This window comes from Stenella coeruleoalba, assembly GCF_951394435.1.
Source record: "Stenella coeruleoalba genome assembly, chromosome: 12".
In the NCBI taxonomy this organism is placed as follows: domain Eukaryota; kingdom Metazoa; phylum Chordata; class Mammalia; order Artiodactyla; family Delphinidae; genus Stenella; species Stenella coeruleoalba.
The window spans coordinates 37,401,841-37,419,117 of record NC_137158.1 but is presented as its reverse complement, the minus strand read 5'-3'; the positions used below and the strand labels follow the sequence as shown (position 1 = coordinate 37,419,117).

Genomic DNA, 17,277 nt, shown 5'->3' with positions numbered 1-17,277 from the left:
TCCATCGACAGAGGAATGGATAAAGACAACATGGTACATATATACAATGGAATATTACTCATCCATAAAAAATGAAATAATGCCATTTGCAGCAACATGGATGGACCTACAGATTGTCAAACAGTGCAGTAAGTCAGACAAATATCAATATGATATCACTCATATGTGGAACCCCCAAAAAACGATACAAATGAACTTGTTTACAAAACAGAAGCAGATTCACAGATCTCAAAATCAAACTTATGGTTACCAGAGGGGAAAGGTGTGTGGTGGGGGGGATAAATTAGAATTTTGGGATTAACAAATACACACTACTATATATAAAATAGATAATCAACAAGGACCTAATGTATAGCATAGGAAACTCTACTCATATTCTGTAATAACCTATATGGGAAAAGAATCTGAAAAAGAATGGATATATGTATATGTATAAATGAATCACTTTGCTGTACACCTGAGACTGACACTGTAAATCAACTATAATAAAATTAAAATTTGAAAGATATTTATGCACCCAACATAGGAGCACCTAAATGTACACGGCAAATATTGACAGACATAAGGGAGAAGTCGAGAGTAAAACAGTAACAGGGAACTTTAATACTCTACTTACATCAGTGGATAGATATTCCAGACAGAAAAATCATTAAGTAAATACTGGCTTTAAATGACACATTAGATCAGATGGACTTTAAGAACATTCCACCCAAAAGCAGCAGAATACACATCCTTTTCAAGTGCACATGGAACATTCTCCAGGATAGATCCTGCTAAGCCACAAAACACGACTGACTAAATTTAAGAAGATTAAAATCACATCAAGCATCTTTTCCAACCACAACAGTATAAGATGATTAGACACTAACTACAAGAAGAAAACTGCAAAAAACAAACACACGGAGGCTAAACAATATGCTACTAAACAACGGGGGAGGGGGGGTCACTGTTAAATCAAAGAGGAAATTTAAAAATACCTGGAGACAAATGAAAATGGAAACAATGATCCAAAATCAATGGGATGCAGCCAAAGGAGTTCTAAGATGGAATTTTATAGCATTATAAGCCTGCCTCAGGAAACAAGAAAAGTCTCAATCTAACCTAACACCTAAAGTAATTAAAATAATAAAGATCAGAGCAATAATAGAGTCTAAAAAACAATAGAAAAGATCGATAAAACTAAGAGCTGGTTGTTTGAGAAGATAAAAAGCTAAACCTTTTACCAGACTCATCAAGAAAAACAGAGAGGGCTTCCCTAGTGGCACAGTGGTTGAGAGTCCGCCTGCCGATGCAGGGGACACGGGTTCATGCCCCGGTCTGGGAAGATCCCACATGCCGCGGAGCGGCTGGGCCCGTGAGCCATGGCCGCTGAGCCTGCACGTCCGGACCCTGTGCTCCGCAACGGGAGAGGCCACAACAGTGAGAGGCCGACGTACCGCAAAAAAAAAAAAAAGAAAAAACAGAGAGGGCCCAAAGAAAATCAGAAATGAAAAAGAAGTTACATCAAACACCACAAAAATGCAAAGGATCATACGAGATTACTATGACTAATTATACACAATAAAGTGGACAATCTACAGGAAATGGATAAATTCCTAGAAACTTACAATCTCCCAAGACTGAATCAGGCAGAAATAGAAAGTATGAACAGACCAATTACCAGTAATGAAGTTGAATCAGTAATATAAAAAAAAAAAAAAAAAACTCCCAGCAAACGAAAAGTCCATGACCAGATGTCTTCACAGGTGAATTCTACAGAACATTTAGAGAAGAGCTAACACATATCTTCTCAAACTCTTCTGAAAAACTGAAGAGAAAAGAGCACATCTGAACTCACTTTACAAGGCCAGCAGCATCACCCTGATACAAAAACCAGACAAAGACATCACAAAAAAAGGAAATTATAGGCCATTATCACTGGTGAATACAGATGTAAAAATCTTCAAAGTATTAGCAAACCAAATTCAACAACACATTAAAAGGATCATACACTACGATCAAGTAGGATTTATCCCAGGGATATAAGGATGGTTCAATATCTGTAAATCAATCAGTGTGATAAGCCACATTAACAAATTGAAGAATAAAAACCATATGGTCATCTCAATAGATGTGGAAAAAGCTTTTGACAAAATTCAACATCCATTTGTGATTAAAAACTCCTAGCAAAGTGGGTATAGAGGGACATACCTCAACATAATAAAGGCCATGTATGACAAGCCCACCACTAACATCATACTCAACAGTGAAAAGCCAAAAGCATTTCCTCTAAGGTGAGGAACAAGACAAGGATGCTCACTCTCACCACTTCTATTAACATTGTATTGGGAGTCTTAGCCCCAGCAATCAGACAAGAAAAAGAAATAAAAGGAATTCAAATTGGAAAAGAAGTAAAACTGCCACTGTTTGCAGATGACATACTATGTATAGAAAATCCTAAAGATGCCACCAAAGAACTAATAAATGAATTCAGTAAAGTTGCAGGATACAAAATTAATATACAGAAATCTGGATTTCTGTACCTTAAACTATCAGAAGGAGAAATTAAGAAAACAATCCCATTTAAAATTGCATCAAAAAGAATAAAATACCTAGGAATAAATCTCACCAAGGAGGTGGAAGACCTGTACACTGGAAACTGTAAGACACTGATGAAATTGAAGATGACACAAATTAAAAGATGTGCCATGCTCATGGATTTGAAGAATTAATATTGTTAAAGTCACCCTACTACCCAAGGCAATGCATAAGATTCAGTGCAGTCCCTATCAAAATACCAATGGCATTTTTCACAGAACTAGAACAAATAATTCTAAAATTTATTTGGAAACACAAAAGACCCCAAATAGCCAAAACGGTCTTGAGAAAGAAGAACAAAGCTGGAGGTGTCATGCTCATTGATTTCAAACTATACTACAAACTCTAGTAAGCAAAATAGTATGGTACTGGCACAAAAACAGACATATAGATCAATGCAACAGAAGAGACAACCCAAAAATAAACCCACACATGTATGGTCAGTCTAAAACAGAGGAAGGAAGAATATACAATGGGGAAAAGACAGCCTCTTCAGTAAATGGTGTTGGGAAACCTGGACAACTCCATGCAAGAGAGTCAGACTGTACTGCTTTCTCACATCATATGGGAAAATAAACTCAAAAATATTTAAATGTAAAACTCTAAGAAAACACAGTACACTCTTTGACATTGGTCTTCACAAACTTCTTTTGGGTATGTCTCCTCAGGCAAGGGAAACAAAAGCAAAAAACAAATGGGACTATAACAACCTAAAAAGCTTTTGCACAGTGAAGAAAACTATCAACAAAACGAAAAGACAACCTACTGAATGTGAGAAGGTATTTGCAAACAATCTATCTGATAAGAGGTTAATGTCCAAAATATCCAAAGAACCCATACAACTCAACATCAAAAACAAACTCAATTAAAAAATGAGGGCTTCCCTGGTGGCGCAGTGGTTGAGAGTCCGCCTGCCGATGCAGGGGACACAGGTTCGTGCCCCAGTCTGGGAGGATCCCACATGCCGCAGAGCGGCTGGGCCCGTGAGCCATGGCCGCTGAGCCTGTGCGTCCGGAGCCTGGGCTCCACAACGGGAGAGGCCACAACAGTGAGAGGCCCGCATACGGCAAAAAAAAAAAAATCAGAGATATAATATACAGATAACATAGGGAATATAGTCAATAATATTTAATAATTTTGTGTGATGACAGATTGTAAATAGACTTACCATGGTGATCACTTTGTGATGTATAAAAATACCGAATCACCGATTTACACCTGAGACTAATATGTTTTAAGTCAGGTATACTTCAATTTAAAAAAAGAAGAAAGAAAGAAATGGAGGGACTAACCTGGCGGTCCAGTGGTTAGGAATCTGCACTTCCACTGCCAGGGGCCTGGGTTCCATCCCTGCTCTGGTCAGGGAACTAAGATCCCACAAGTCGTGTGGCTTGTGGAAAGAAGTCGAGAAAGGAGATGGAGAATATTCTTACGTACCGAATAACTACAAATTTGATTCGTTCACTCGCCAAATATTTATAGAGCACCAAGAAGTGCTGGGCATTTTTCCAGATACTGGGCATATGTCAGCAAACGAAAGAGACAACAGCTCTGCCTTCGTGGAGCTTTTGTTCCAGTCAGAGGAGGCAGACGATATGTCCAAGGCCAGCAATGGGCCCCGGAGGCCCATGTCTGTGGCTGGGCACAGAGAGCAGGGGAGAGAGATGGGAGAGGTTAGGGGTGGGGGGAGGCCAGAGCAGGCAGGACCTCGTGGCCCATGCAGAGAGCATGGTTTACTCTGTGAAATGAGAAGCCTTTGGGGGAGTTTTGAGCAGAGGAGTGTCATGATTTGACATGTTTTTTTTAAATCGGGATCATGCATTGATCCCGTTACTGTGTTAGGGCAGACAGAAGGGGAGGCAAGGGCAGAAAAGCAGGAGCCCAGGTAGGTGGCTTCTGTCCCAGGGAGAGAATATGGTGGCTTGGACCTGGGTGTGGCGATGGAAGTAGTGAGAAGTGGTCTGATTCTGGGCATATTTTGAATTTGAGCCAACTGAATTTGCATATGAATTAAATATGAAGTGTTAAAAAAAGAACTAAGGGTGAATCTAAAATTTTTAATGGGAAAGGACATTGAAAATACCATCTGATTTCAGTAGTGGGAGAATTGTGTTGTAACTTACTGGTTCATCCAATAAAACTCCATTTTATTTTTGGAGTTTTATATTCAGGAATTCATTTATGCCTTTTAACAAACTAGGTCCTTTAAGGGACCTTCAGAGATGGAGTTCCTCCATCAGGATGCTGAGATGCTTATTAAAAAGAACAGTTTCCAGATTCCTGCGCCTCCCACCTCTGAGTGGGAGAAAAGGATCTGCAGGGGTAGGACTCAGGTTTCAGTATCATGAATCAGCACTGAAATCAGAACTGGGGTGGGAACAGTTTTTTTGTCAGAGGCAGCAAAAGTTCACATCCCTTGACTAACTCCTAGTCGTGCCAGCTTTGATCTTACTTCCTCCCAAAGCCTCCCCAACTTCCGCACTCTGGCCTACGCCCTACTTCCATAGCACCCGTATTTTCTCAACAGTAGTGATTGCCACACTATAATTGCCTGTTCACTTCTTTATCTTTCCCACTAAATTATTCACTGACATATCCCCAGGCGTAGTGCCAGGCACATGGCAGGTGTTCAATAAACATTTATTGAATTTTCCAAAAAATAAGTTTTTAAGTGTACAGAGAAGAGTATTCTTACAACAGGACAAGGAGGTGTGTCAACATCGGTTAGAGCTCTGAGCGGGGTTTTAGGCGCTATTCTGCCTTGGGCTGCATGAGCCGTTTCTGCTCACAACATTTCTGATGCCAAATGTGGGAAGGGGGGCATACCACGCCAGCCAGTTCTCCAACTCTCCATACACCACCTGGGTGTCTTACAATTCAGTTCAGTTCTGACACTACCCAGAGTTAGCACAGACCCAAAAGGGTGAGGGCTCAGTCCCATAGGACTGCCCCCACTGCAGACACCAATCACAAGTTCTGGACCTCCCATACTTCTGACTCACAGCTATAAATCGGGGGTTCCCATGTCCCCCTCCTCTTTCCTTACGTTTACCAGTTTGTTATAAGGGATAGAACTCGGCCACAGTCAGATGGAAGAGATGTATAGGATAAGGTATGGGCGGCGCACGCAGAGCCGCCACACTCCCTGTTAGCGCACCACCATCCCAGCACCTCCCTGCGTTCACCACCCTAGAAGCTCCAGATTTCATTGTTTGGTGGATTTTATGGAAGTTCTATTATGCAGGCAAGATTGATTAAATCAGTAGCCGTTCATCACTAACTTGATCTCCACCCCCTCTCCTCTGCCCAGAGGTCAGGGGTGGGACCAGAAGATCCAATCCTCTAATCACATGGTTGGTTCCTTGGGCAGCCAGCCCCCATCCTGAAGCTATCTGGGGACCCACCAAGACGCATCTCATTAGCATGGACTCAGAGACGGCTGAAAGGGGTTACTTATGAATTATGAGAGACACTCCTCTCACCCTGTCACTCAGGAAATTCCAAGAGTTTTAGGAGCTCTGTTCTAGGAACTGGGGACAAAGAATAAACAGGTATTTCTTAGTGTGTCACGATATCACAGGCTAGTTTTCAGATCCTGAACAAGTTCGTTAACCTCCTGCATCACCTGTGAAAGCAGCTGGGGATGGGAGGAGGAGACACAGGTTTTACAGAAAGCCCTAGAGGTTTTCATATAATGTTCCTGCATTGAGATTCACTTTGAGGAGTAAATCTCTCCTACTGATGACAATACCCACCCCTCCGATATATTGGAAGGAGGGGGAAGAGCTTGTGGGCTGTTGGGCAAGTGATTTCTGATGGTTTCTTTCTGTGCTCTTGGAAAAAAGACAACCAGGGTTCTGAAAGCATTTAAGTGTTGTTTTGTTCTGTTTTGATTTTGCTTATTACATAGATGTTTAATGATGGACCACCTCCCTTTTCTATCTTGATTTTTAGCTGCATGTGCAAATCAGCGTCCTGACCTCTTTGGTTGTGTTATTGCCCAAGTTGGAGTAATGGACATGCTGAAGTTCCATAAATACACTATTGGTCACGCCTGGACCACTGATTATGGGTGCTCAGACAACAAACAACACTTTGAATGGCTCATCAAGTAAGGTTTTAATTCGTATGACATATTTGTGTTGCTAACAATTTGATACCAGAATACTGAACATAGTCAAAAGGATAAACGTTTGACTCCATGCCCTTCAATATCTCATATTTGCGTGTAATTTACTGCAAAAGTAGGGCAAGTGGTGGGAGTACCTGTCTTCCTGGTTTTGATCTGGTCTTTAACAAAAACAACAAACTACAAAGATGTGATGGGCAAAATTTTAAAGGTGGTCCTCCAGGATTCCTGTCCCCTAGTTCTTCAGTCAACCACTAATCTAGGTACTTCTGTGAAGGGACTTTGCGGATTAAATTAAGGTTACTAATCAGCTGACCAGGATAAGGAGATTATCCTGGATTATCGAGTGGGCCCAATCTAATGACAAACCCTTAAAGGCAGAGCATTTTCTCTGGTGGGAGTTGGGGATGCAGCAGAAAGGGAGATGAGAGAGATTGGACGCATGAGGAAGACTAAAGCCACCAATGCTGGCTTTGAAACTGAAGGAAGGGGGACTGTTCGACCTGAGATCAACCCCAACCAACAGCCATCAAAGAAACAAGGACCTCAGTCCTACAGCCACAGGGAACTGAATGCATTCTGCCAACAGCTGGAATGAGTCTGGAAGTAGATTTTTTTCTAGAACTTCTTGATAAGTGCCCAGCTAGCCAACACTTTGATTTCAGCCTTGAGAGAGCCAGAGAACCCAGTTGAGCCAAGCTAGACTTCTGACTTATAGAACTGTGAGATAAGAAATCCATGTTGTTTTTAAAAGCTGCTAAATTTGTGGTAATTTAATGCAGCAATTAAAAAATAATTTTTACAAAAAAGGTCATTATAACTTACATATATATGGGATTTCTTTTTCTAAATTAAGAAATAAAGGGCTTCCCTGGTGGCGCAGTGGTTGAGAGTCCGCCTGCCGATGCAGGGGACACGGGTTCGTGCCCCGGTCTAGGAAGAGCCCACGTGCTGCGGAGCGGCTGGGCCCGTGGGCCATGGCCGCTGAGCCTGCGCGTTCGGAGCCTGTGCTCCGCCAAAAAAAAAAAAAAAAGAAGTAAGGAAATGAACTTTTTTTGTGCTCTCAGTATAACCACATATATTTGAAAATACAAGTTGCATTACTGAAATATTCGTATCCCTCAACACTTTGGCGATAACAGTGAGAAAATGGCAAACATTTAGATTCTCCAGACTGCAAGCTACATTCTTTTTTGGCTCCTCACTCTCTTTACTTCCCACATGTAGGGGTTTTTGGATTTTTACCAGCAGTATTTAGGAATTACTCCTGGAATAGCACCAGCAGCCTATGTCCCCTTCTCCCCAGTCTCCTCTGTCAGTTATAAATTTTGATACAGTAATTTCTCAAGTCAGGTTTTTTTCCTTCATTTGATGTGTTTTGTATGGTTAGCTCCACTTAGAAATTCCGCTAAAATGACTTGAATTTTTTTAATTGAATACTTTTAAACTACTCAATTCTGTTCTGTAGGAGGGGGAGAGTTTAGCTTTTAAAATACACAGGTAGCCTCACTGACACATCCTGGTGAAAGCTGAATATTTGAAGAAGCCATAGTTCCAATTAACTTTAAGAAAATATGCACTTAGCGGGGGATAAGTCCCATTTAAACTCAGTTGAAAATACTGAGTTAACTGTATAATGAAGGCAACAAAATATTTGCTGGAACCTGATACTTCTGAAATTAATTTGAAAGCAAAAATAGTTCTAAATATTTTTTCTCTCAAGATGTCTGTGATATTCCTATTTCAGACTTTATAATTTTTTAACCTAGCACCACCCACAGAGCTGTATTTTCCTCTTACTTGCTACTCCCAGTGAACAGAGAGCTCAATCCAATATATTGAAGGGGGTCCCCCATGCCCCCCAAAATTTAAATTTCCAAGTTTGTGAATGGCTGGGAAAAATAAAGCCCAACAGACTTTTTTTCTACAGAACGTCTCAGTCTTGAATGTATAAATGTGGCACGTGAATCTTGAGGTGGGGAGAGGCATTATTAGTAGGCAGAGTTTCCAGACATGTTTTCCCACAGAACTAACCCTTATCTGGAGGACGGGGGTTGATCCAGAAATACTCTGCAATGAGAGCAGAAAACAGACCCATTGGTACCCCCATCTTATCTATTAGGAGACTAAACCCCAGAAGGTTTTAGTCTTAGCTTGGTTAACTGAGTAGAAATTTTACTATTTTTGCCTATTTACCCTCCAAAATAAAACTCTACTAAAACAGTTTAATTCATTAATACTGAACACTTTGGAAAACATGACACCCATATGGACTAAAATGTAAAGAAAAAGTATCCAGAGATGTCTTTCACTTAACTATTATCAATCGCTGTTTAATTTGATTGCACTTATGTTCTTAAAAACCTTTTTGTTAACTGGAAACTTATCTTGTGCTTCAGAAGGTGTCTCCTCCACTAGCTTTCTCACCATTGGCCAAAGGCAGTTTCTTTCTGCTGGACTGTGAGCCAGCAGGGGGTCAGCAGCTTAGGTTCCCTGGTTTCAGACAGGAAGCTAGGCCCAGAGGGGACCCGTGGTCTTCCTAAGACTGCCAAGCTGAGCTCAGAATAAAGGTTTTATAGATACTAAACAGGCAAAAAGCTGTACACTGGATTTCAAGTTCTTCAACAAAAGAAAGGCTTGCACCCATTCTATTCACAATCAGTGATTTAAAAGAACAATCAGGGCTTCCCTGGTGGTGCAGTGGTTGAGAGTCCGCCTGCCGATGCAGGGGACACGGGTTCGTGCCCCGGTCCGGGAAGATCCCACACGCCGCGGAGCAGCTGGGCCCGTGAGCCATGGCCGCTGAGCCTGCGCGTCCGGAGCCTGGGCTCCGCAACGGGAGAGGCCACAACAGTGAGAGGCCCGTGTACCGCAAAAAAAAAAAAAAAAAAGAAAAAAAAAAGAAAGAAAGAAAAAAAAGAAGCTACAAGGATATATTGTACAGCACAGGGAATATAGCCAATATTTTATAATAACTTTAAATGGAGTATAATCTATAAAAATATTGAATCACCTGAAACTAATATTGTAAATCAACTATACCTCAATTAAAATCTTTTCATGTAAAATATAAACAAAGGGACAGTCAGTCCACTTTGTAGCAGTGAAAAAGTTAGTCTGAAGAATATGAAAATATTCACCTCAGTATGTACATACTTTGGGTTGTTTCAACAGCCCTGTTTCTTTCTTACACAGGCTTCCAAAGTGGGAGCGAAGTAAACGACACAGCTCCCCAGCTTCCAGTAGCCCTGGCCAGTCACAGCCTAAACGGTGAGGTGATGTAACTTAGTCTGCAGTGGTCACCCATGGACCACTTGGCTGCAGTCCTCACTGCTGGTGACGGTAGGCAGGTAGACGACGCAAGTCACTATGCCCACTGGTCCCCGTGATTATCCTAGTGGACACACAACTCCCATTTTGATATCCGGCCTCATGAAAGTGCCTTTGCCTTTCAGATATTCTCCACTGCACAACGTGAAGCTACCAGAGGCAGACGACATCCAGTACCCGTCCATGCTTCTCCTCACTGCGGACCATGACGACCGCGTGGTCCCGCTTCATTCCCTGAAGTTCATTGCCACCCTTCAGTACCTGGTGGGCCGCAGTCGGAAGCAGAACAATCCCCTGCTTATCCACGTGGACACCAAGGCGGGCCACGGGGCTGGGAAGCCCACGGCCAAAGTAATAGAAGAAGTGTCAGACATGTTTGCATTCATAGCGCGCTGCCTGAACATCGACTGGATTCAGTAAATGGCATTTCCCACTGCCTCTGACCGCTGCGGAAAACCTCAAGGGCTCTCACACCATTAAAACCGAGAAACCACTGGGCGTAATGCCTCCCCACACGAACACTGTTCCTGCACTCGCGGACTGCAGCTGAACAGAACTGCCGTGGGAATTTTATCTTTTCTAGGCTTCTCCTTTTTAGCAGGCCCTTGGCGTTTCTTTTTCCACCCTGTGCAGGCACATATTTTAAAAGGAACAAAAGGCATGTTCGGATAAATAGCTAATGGCAGCCAACACATTGTGATTAGATTGCTGAATTCAGAGTCATGGTCAGGCATACTTCATATAGAGCACCTCAGTGAAATTTGCTTCTATAACTATAACCAATACACCTTTACATAAATGTGAGAGACTTGTTCTCCTGAAAAAGACTTCTTTGCCACAATAATAAATGTTATTTAAGAATGAGAGGCTTTATTTCTGGTTCCTTTGTGTTGAGGAGCAACCCCAGAAGCGCAGTCATTCTGCACTGCGTCCTGTCATTTGTCTATGGGAATAAGCAATGAAGTCATAGACTGTAAGCGCTGCACGGAGGTGGAGCGCGTCCATCTAGCTCCCTTGTTTATGGTGAGGAAGCTATTAGGGGTGGCTTACTGTCTTACCTATTAACCACTCAGCCAGCTGATCGTATCGTCCGGGGCTCTTTTGGTTTGGATGCCTCCTAAAAATCAGTGGACCCGAAGCTTCAGATTATTCAGCCTATTTGTCTGTCTGTCAATTTGGTTACAAAGTAATTGTGGAAAATAATAGAGTACCTGGGATTCTAAAACTAAGAGACCACATGAGTGAACTCTCCAAATTTATCTTACAATTAGAAATTTCAGCATTTGCCAAGCAGTTCTTCCCCCCATAGACCACTTCCTGGAAATAAAAATAGTCATACTTTAAAAAGTGTGTCTCCCCAGCCTGAAATCTTCAAGAGGAAAATATATCATTCCTCAGACTTGTCCATAAGAAAAAAAAAAATTAAGGCATTTGGTTTAACATTTCATGAAATACTATTCCTTTGGGTATCAGTTTGGGAGGTGGTGATCTAATTTATGAGAAAAAAGCAGCTGCTGCTTTGTCTTGCTTCATGAGATATCACAAAAATTACTATTTTGTATAAAGTATTTTAACCTTAAAAAATTAGTTTAAGGGCTTCCCTGGTGGCACAGCGGTCAGGGAAGATCCCACATGCCGCAGAGTGGCTGGGCCCGTGAGCCATGGCCACTGAGCCTGCGCATCTGGAGCCTGTGCTCCGCAACGGGAGAGGCCACAGCAGTGAGAGGCCCGCGTACCGAAAAAAAAAAAAAAAATTAAAAGATTACTTCATTAATCTAATAGCTTGTTCTTTTCCAGGTAAGTGCTATTTTCCAAATCATACATGTTTGTGCTTCTCTTGAGATCTCTACCTCTCAAATTGTGGTCTAAAGTTAGACACACTATTTTCTGTCCAGCTTATCACTACATACAAGCTCAGTTGAAAGGTGGATACATGGTTTGGCTTTTCTCTTCTACAGTTATGTTTTCTCTCACTGTTCAAATAAGCATTGTATATAACGCAGCTGTCATTGAACATAGGATTCATTATGAGCCCCTCCACCCAATCCCTGGAGAAAAGGTATGCCACTAGCTAGCAGTGCATGCAGGGGTTGACATCATCACCATCTACCTGGAGAGATGCTAACACTAGCTAACTGCCATGTAACTGCTGACCAGCATGACAGGAAGGAAAAAAATGTATTTGTATAGATAAGGCAAAGGCAGCCTTTATCCTAGACCAGCTGGGTCATCTGAGGTGCAGACAGCTGAGTTGTACCCATTCAGTCCAGAGCATTTGCAAGTTTGCACAGAATCCGGCTACACTTTCCCACTGAGGTTTTCTACTTAGCAGCAGAAAGTGCAAGTATAGTGTGTAGAGTCTCAGCTTCAAGAGAAATCAGGACCAGGTTCAAATCCCAACTGTCAATTAGTAACTGGTGATTATGAGGAATAAACAAGCTAATATACTTACACGCGCCTAGCATATAATTGGACTCCAACTGGGAGTATTCTTTCCCAAGCTAATTTTCATATCGAGATTTTAGCTGCACAACTGAGCGCACAGACTGAAGGTAGCTTTTTTACACCTTAAACATTGGATGACTTAGAGGTTGGGCTCCTCCCCAGATCTCAGAGTGTCTTTCTTACTAGATGCCACCCTCCTCTGTATCCTGTGCTCTGCCCCTGTGCTCTGTCTTACGTTGCTCTCTGGTGTTCTGAGGAAAAAAGCTGCATGTGGTGGCCAGGTGGTCTAACTGCCTTGTCACAGGGCCTTGCAAACACGCCACAGAGCATTTGCTACCTTAGTAAGATAAAGTCACATTTATGATGTTTAATATGTACACACCTGGAATATTGTAAAACTTTGCAATTAGTCATGTTTCCTAATACTCCCACTAAAGCTTAGGCAGTTACACCCAAATGGTGCTGCCAGTATGGAAGGTTACATTTTAGCTAAGAAAGTCTGTCACTAAATTCTCCATATTTATCAGATCATTTTACCAGCCTCAGGGATTTCCCTGGGCAGACTGCATAGCCAGTACCCAGAAGGCTTACAGAGCCTCAAAGATGAGTTAAGGCTAGACTGGAAAGCTGTAAGGGGGGCTTTAAAAAAGGTGAAGGTCAGACTATAAGGGGGTAGTCAGGAAGGCCAGTGGGATGAGGGCTGAGGCCAATGAATAAGGACCATTTAGCTGTATTTTGCATCCATTCATATTCTAGGGGCTTGGGAGTGCAAAGAGAAAAAGTCCTGCCCTGATGAAGTTGAGACTCCAGGGGGAGGAAACAGGCGATAAACTATGTCCTCGGTCCCCTGTGCTCTAAGCTTTCTGTGTGTGTGGATATGTTTGTCCTCAAGCAACCTTATAAACCATGTGCTACCCTTATCCCCATTTGGCAAAGGCCCAAGTTCACCAGCCAGGAAGGAAGCAGGTAGGGCAGTTAACCCTGGCAGCAGGACCCTGGAGACAGCACTCTTACCCACTAGTCTAGTAAGACAAAAAAGCAAGAGGCTTCCCATTCAAGATGGCGACTAGGAAGGTCCTGAACTTACCTCCTCTCATGGACACAGCTAATTGACAGCTGCATACAGAACAATGCGCTTTGAAAGAAACCCAAAAACTAGATGAACAACTCCTACACATGAGGTGAAAGAGAAGAAACCCACATGGAACCGGGTCGAAGAGGCTGAGACACAATCTCACGATACACCCCAGCCCTGACACAGCCACCCACAGTCAGGAGGGAACCCACAACTCCGAGCTTCTCCACGAGGAGCAAAGGGTTTGGACTTCACATCTGACACCCCAGCTTTTAAGATTTGCATCTAAGAGACGAGCCTCCAAAATATTTAGCTTTGAAAGCCAACAGGGCTTGCATTCATGAGACCCACCAAGATATAGCAAACAAGAAACAATTTTTTAAATTTGTTTTGTTTTTTTCTCTAGTCACACTTTTAAAGAAAAGTTTAATATATTTAATATATTAAAAAATACCTCACACCAGTCAGAATGGCCATCAACAAAAAGTCTACAAATAATAAATGCTGGAGAAGGTGTGAAGAAAAGGGAACCCTCCTACACTGTTGGTGGGAATGTAAATTGGTGCAGCTACTATGGAAAACAGTATGGAGGTTCCTTAAACCAAAAATAGAGCTACCATGTGATCCTACAATCCCACTCCTGGGCATCTATCCAGAAAAGACAAAAACTCTAATTTGAAAAGAAACATGCACCCCAATGTTCATAGTAGCACTATTTACAATAGCCAAGACATGGAAGCAACCTAAATGTCTGACAGATGAATGGATAAAGATGTGTTGTGTATACACACACACCACACACACACACACACAGGAATGTTACTAAACCATAAAGAAGAATGCCATTTGCAGCAACATGGATTGACCTAGAGATTACCATAAGCCAGACAGTGAAGTAAGCCAGAGAGAAATACCACGTAATATCACTTACACATGGAAACTTCGAAAGAAAAAAAGAGACAGATGAACTTATTTACAAAACAGAAAGAGATTCCCAGACATAGAAAACAAACTTACTGTTATCAAAGGGGAAGGAGGGGAGGGGAGAGAGGGATAAATTAGAAGGTTGGGATTAACATATGCACACTACTATATATAAAATAGATAAACAACAAGGACCTACTGTATGGCACAGGGAACTATACTCAATATTTTTCAATAAGCTATAAGGGCAAAGAATCTGAAAAGGAACATGTATATGTATGTATGTATAACTGAATCACTGTTCTGTACACCTGAAACTAACATGACATTGTAAATCAACTATACTTCAATTAAATAATTAAAAATTATTTTAAAGATCTACATAGGGACTTCTCTGGTGGTCTAATGGTAAAGAATCCGCCTTCCAATTCAGGGGACACAGGTTCAATCCCTGGTCGGGGAACTAAGATCCCACATGCTGCGGGGCAACTAAGCCCTGGGGCCACAGCTACTGAGCTCTTGCGCCTCAATGAGAGAGCCCATGTGCCACAAACTACAGAGCCCACGCTCCCTGGAGCCCACACGCCACAACTAGAGAGAAAACCCGCATGCCACAACTAGAGAGAAGCCTGCGTGCCTCAACAAAGACCCAACGCAGCCAAAAAAATAAAATTTAAAAAATAAAAAAGATCTACTTAGTAAGTTTCAAATATACAATACAGTATTATTAACCATAGTCACCATACTGTACATTACACCCCCAGAACTTATTTATAACTGGAAGTCTGTACCTTTGACCACCTTCAATTTAACCACCCAAAAAACAGTTCTTAAAAGGGCTCAAGCAGACTCATCTGGCTACCCCCCAGGGTCCAGCAGAGAGTCCTCTGCCTGAAAAGTGCCCAGTCTTTCTGTGAAAGACACCTACCTGCTCATCTTAAAGCTTTGGTCCGAGGGGCAAGATTCTAACTGAACACACATCTAGAAGCCTATGGAAACACCCTCCAAAGTCCACAGAGGCTGGTGGGGCCATATTCGCAGTCTCCCTCCACTAATATCTCCCAGAAAGACCTTGGTCACTAATATCTCCCAGAAAGACCTTGTGCACACACCTAGTGCCCTGGTTTCTGTGACACCCACTGATCATGTGGCTCTAGTGGCCAGTGGGTCCTGTAGGGCTGTAGCAAATGGACAAACAGTTCTTAACTGGCTAACCACCCCAGGGCACAGCACAGAGACAGCAGACTGAAATGCACCCCCAGACTTCCTGTGAAAGAGACCTATTAGCTTATCTTCATAGCTGTGGCCTGAGAAGCAGACTCCTAACTAAACACATCTAAGGGCTGATTATAATCCTCTCCAGAGATCACGGAGGCCAGTGGGTGTCATCCTCACACTCTCCCTCTGTCCTGCCCGACATCACCAGCATCTCCAGGAAAAGAGCTTGTGTATACGTGTGGTGCCCCAACTTTTGTGGCTGTGCTACGTCACTTGATAGCCTGAGTCTGGTGGCCAGCGAGGCCTGTGTTCTTGCGTTTATGGGCCAGCTGCAAACAAAGAAACTTCTTAACTAGGTATTACCTCAGGGCTCAGTGCAAAGAGAGCAGACAGAAATGCCCATCTGCCCCTGAAAGAGCTATATTTGCACATTTGAAAAGCTGCTGCCTGAGGGCCTAGCTTCCAATTAGCCTGCACCTAGGTGCTGACTGAGATCCACCCTCTTTGGGACACCAACAGGTCTTTGCACACCCTCAACTACCAGAAGCCACTAAGAATAAAGCAGGCTGCTTGAACAATCACAAAGATTTGAGACAACCAAGAGCTAGAGCAGGGTGGAACAATAAGGTTCACCTCCTACACAAGGCTGCTTCTTTAAGACTGGGAGAGGTGACTGTTTCAGCTAATGCATAGAAAAATAACACAGACTGTCAAGGAAATGAATAAACAAAAGGAATATGTTCCAAACAAAAGAACAAGATAAAACCTCAGAAAAACCCTTAATGAAACAGAGATAAGTGAAAATTTACCCAGTAAAGAGTTCAAAGATACAATCATAAAGATGCTCACCAAATATATACGCACCCAACATAGTATTTGCCTTATGTATTGAGGTGCTCCTAACAGCCATAAAAGGGGAAACTGACAGTAACACAATGATAGTGGGGCACTTTAACAACCTGCTTTCACCAATGGACACATCAGACAGAAAAATCAATAAGGAAACACAGGCCTTAAATGACATATTAAGCCAGATGGACTTAATTGATATTTATAGAGCATACATTCCCAAAGCAGCAGAATACATATTCTTCTTAAGCGGACACAGAACATTCTCCAGGACAGATCAAATATTGGGTCACAAATCAAGCCTCAGTAAATTTAAGAAAACTGAAATCATATCAAGGATCTTTTCGGACCAAAACACTATGAGATTAGAAATAAATTACAGGAAAAAGAATGTAAAAAACACAAACACGTGGAGACTAAAACAATATATTACTAAACAACCAATGGATCACCAAAGAAATCAAAGAGAAAATCAAAAAATACCTAGAGACAAATGAAAATGAAACATGATGATCCAAAATCTATGGGACACAGCAAAAGCAGTTCTAGTAAGGAAGTTTATAGCAATACAATATTATCTCAGGAAACAAGAAAAATCTCAAAGAAACAAGCTAACCTTATACCTAAAGAAACTAGAGAAAGAAGAACAAACAAAACCCAAAGTTAGTGGAAGGAAAGAAATCATAAAGATCAGAGTGGAAATAAATGAAATAGAGACGCAGAAAACAAT

At 42.0% G+C, this 17,277-nt stretch overlaps 1 protein-coding gene across 2 annotated transcripts in view; it reads left to right on the top strand.

The window, feature by feature from the left end:
* PREP (prolyl endopeptidase) overlaps positions 1 to 10,900 on the top strand; it is a 171,819-nt gene extending 160,919 nt beyond the window's left edge. For both annotated transcript variants that reach the window (XM_079939836.1, XM_079939837.1), the window contains 2 exons: positions 6,532 to 6,688; positions 10,162 to 10,900. In XM_079939836.1, coding sequence (XP_079795962.1) covers positions 6,532 to 6,688; positions 10,162 to 10,456 — 452 coding nt within the window. In that variant the 3' untranslated portion in view covers positions 10,457 to 10,900. The remainder of the gene's footprint in view (positions 1 to 6,531; positions 6,689 to 10,161) is intronic.
* Positions 10,901 to 17,277: the final 6,377 nt, after the last annotated feature.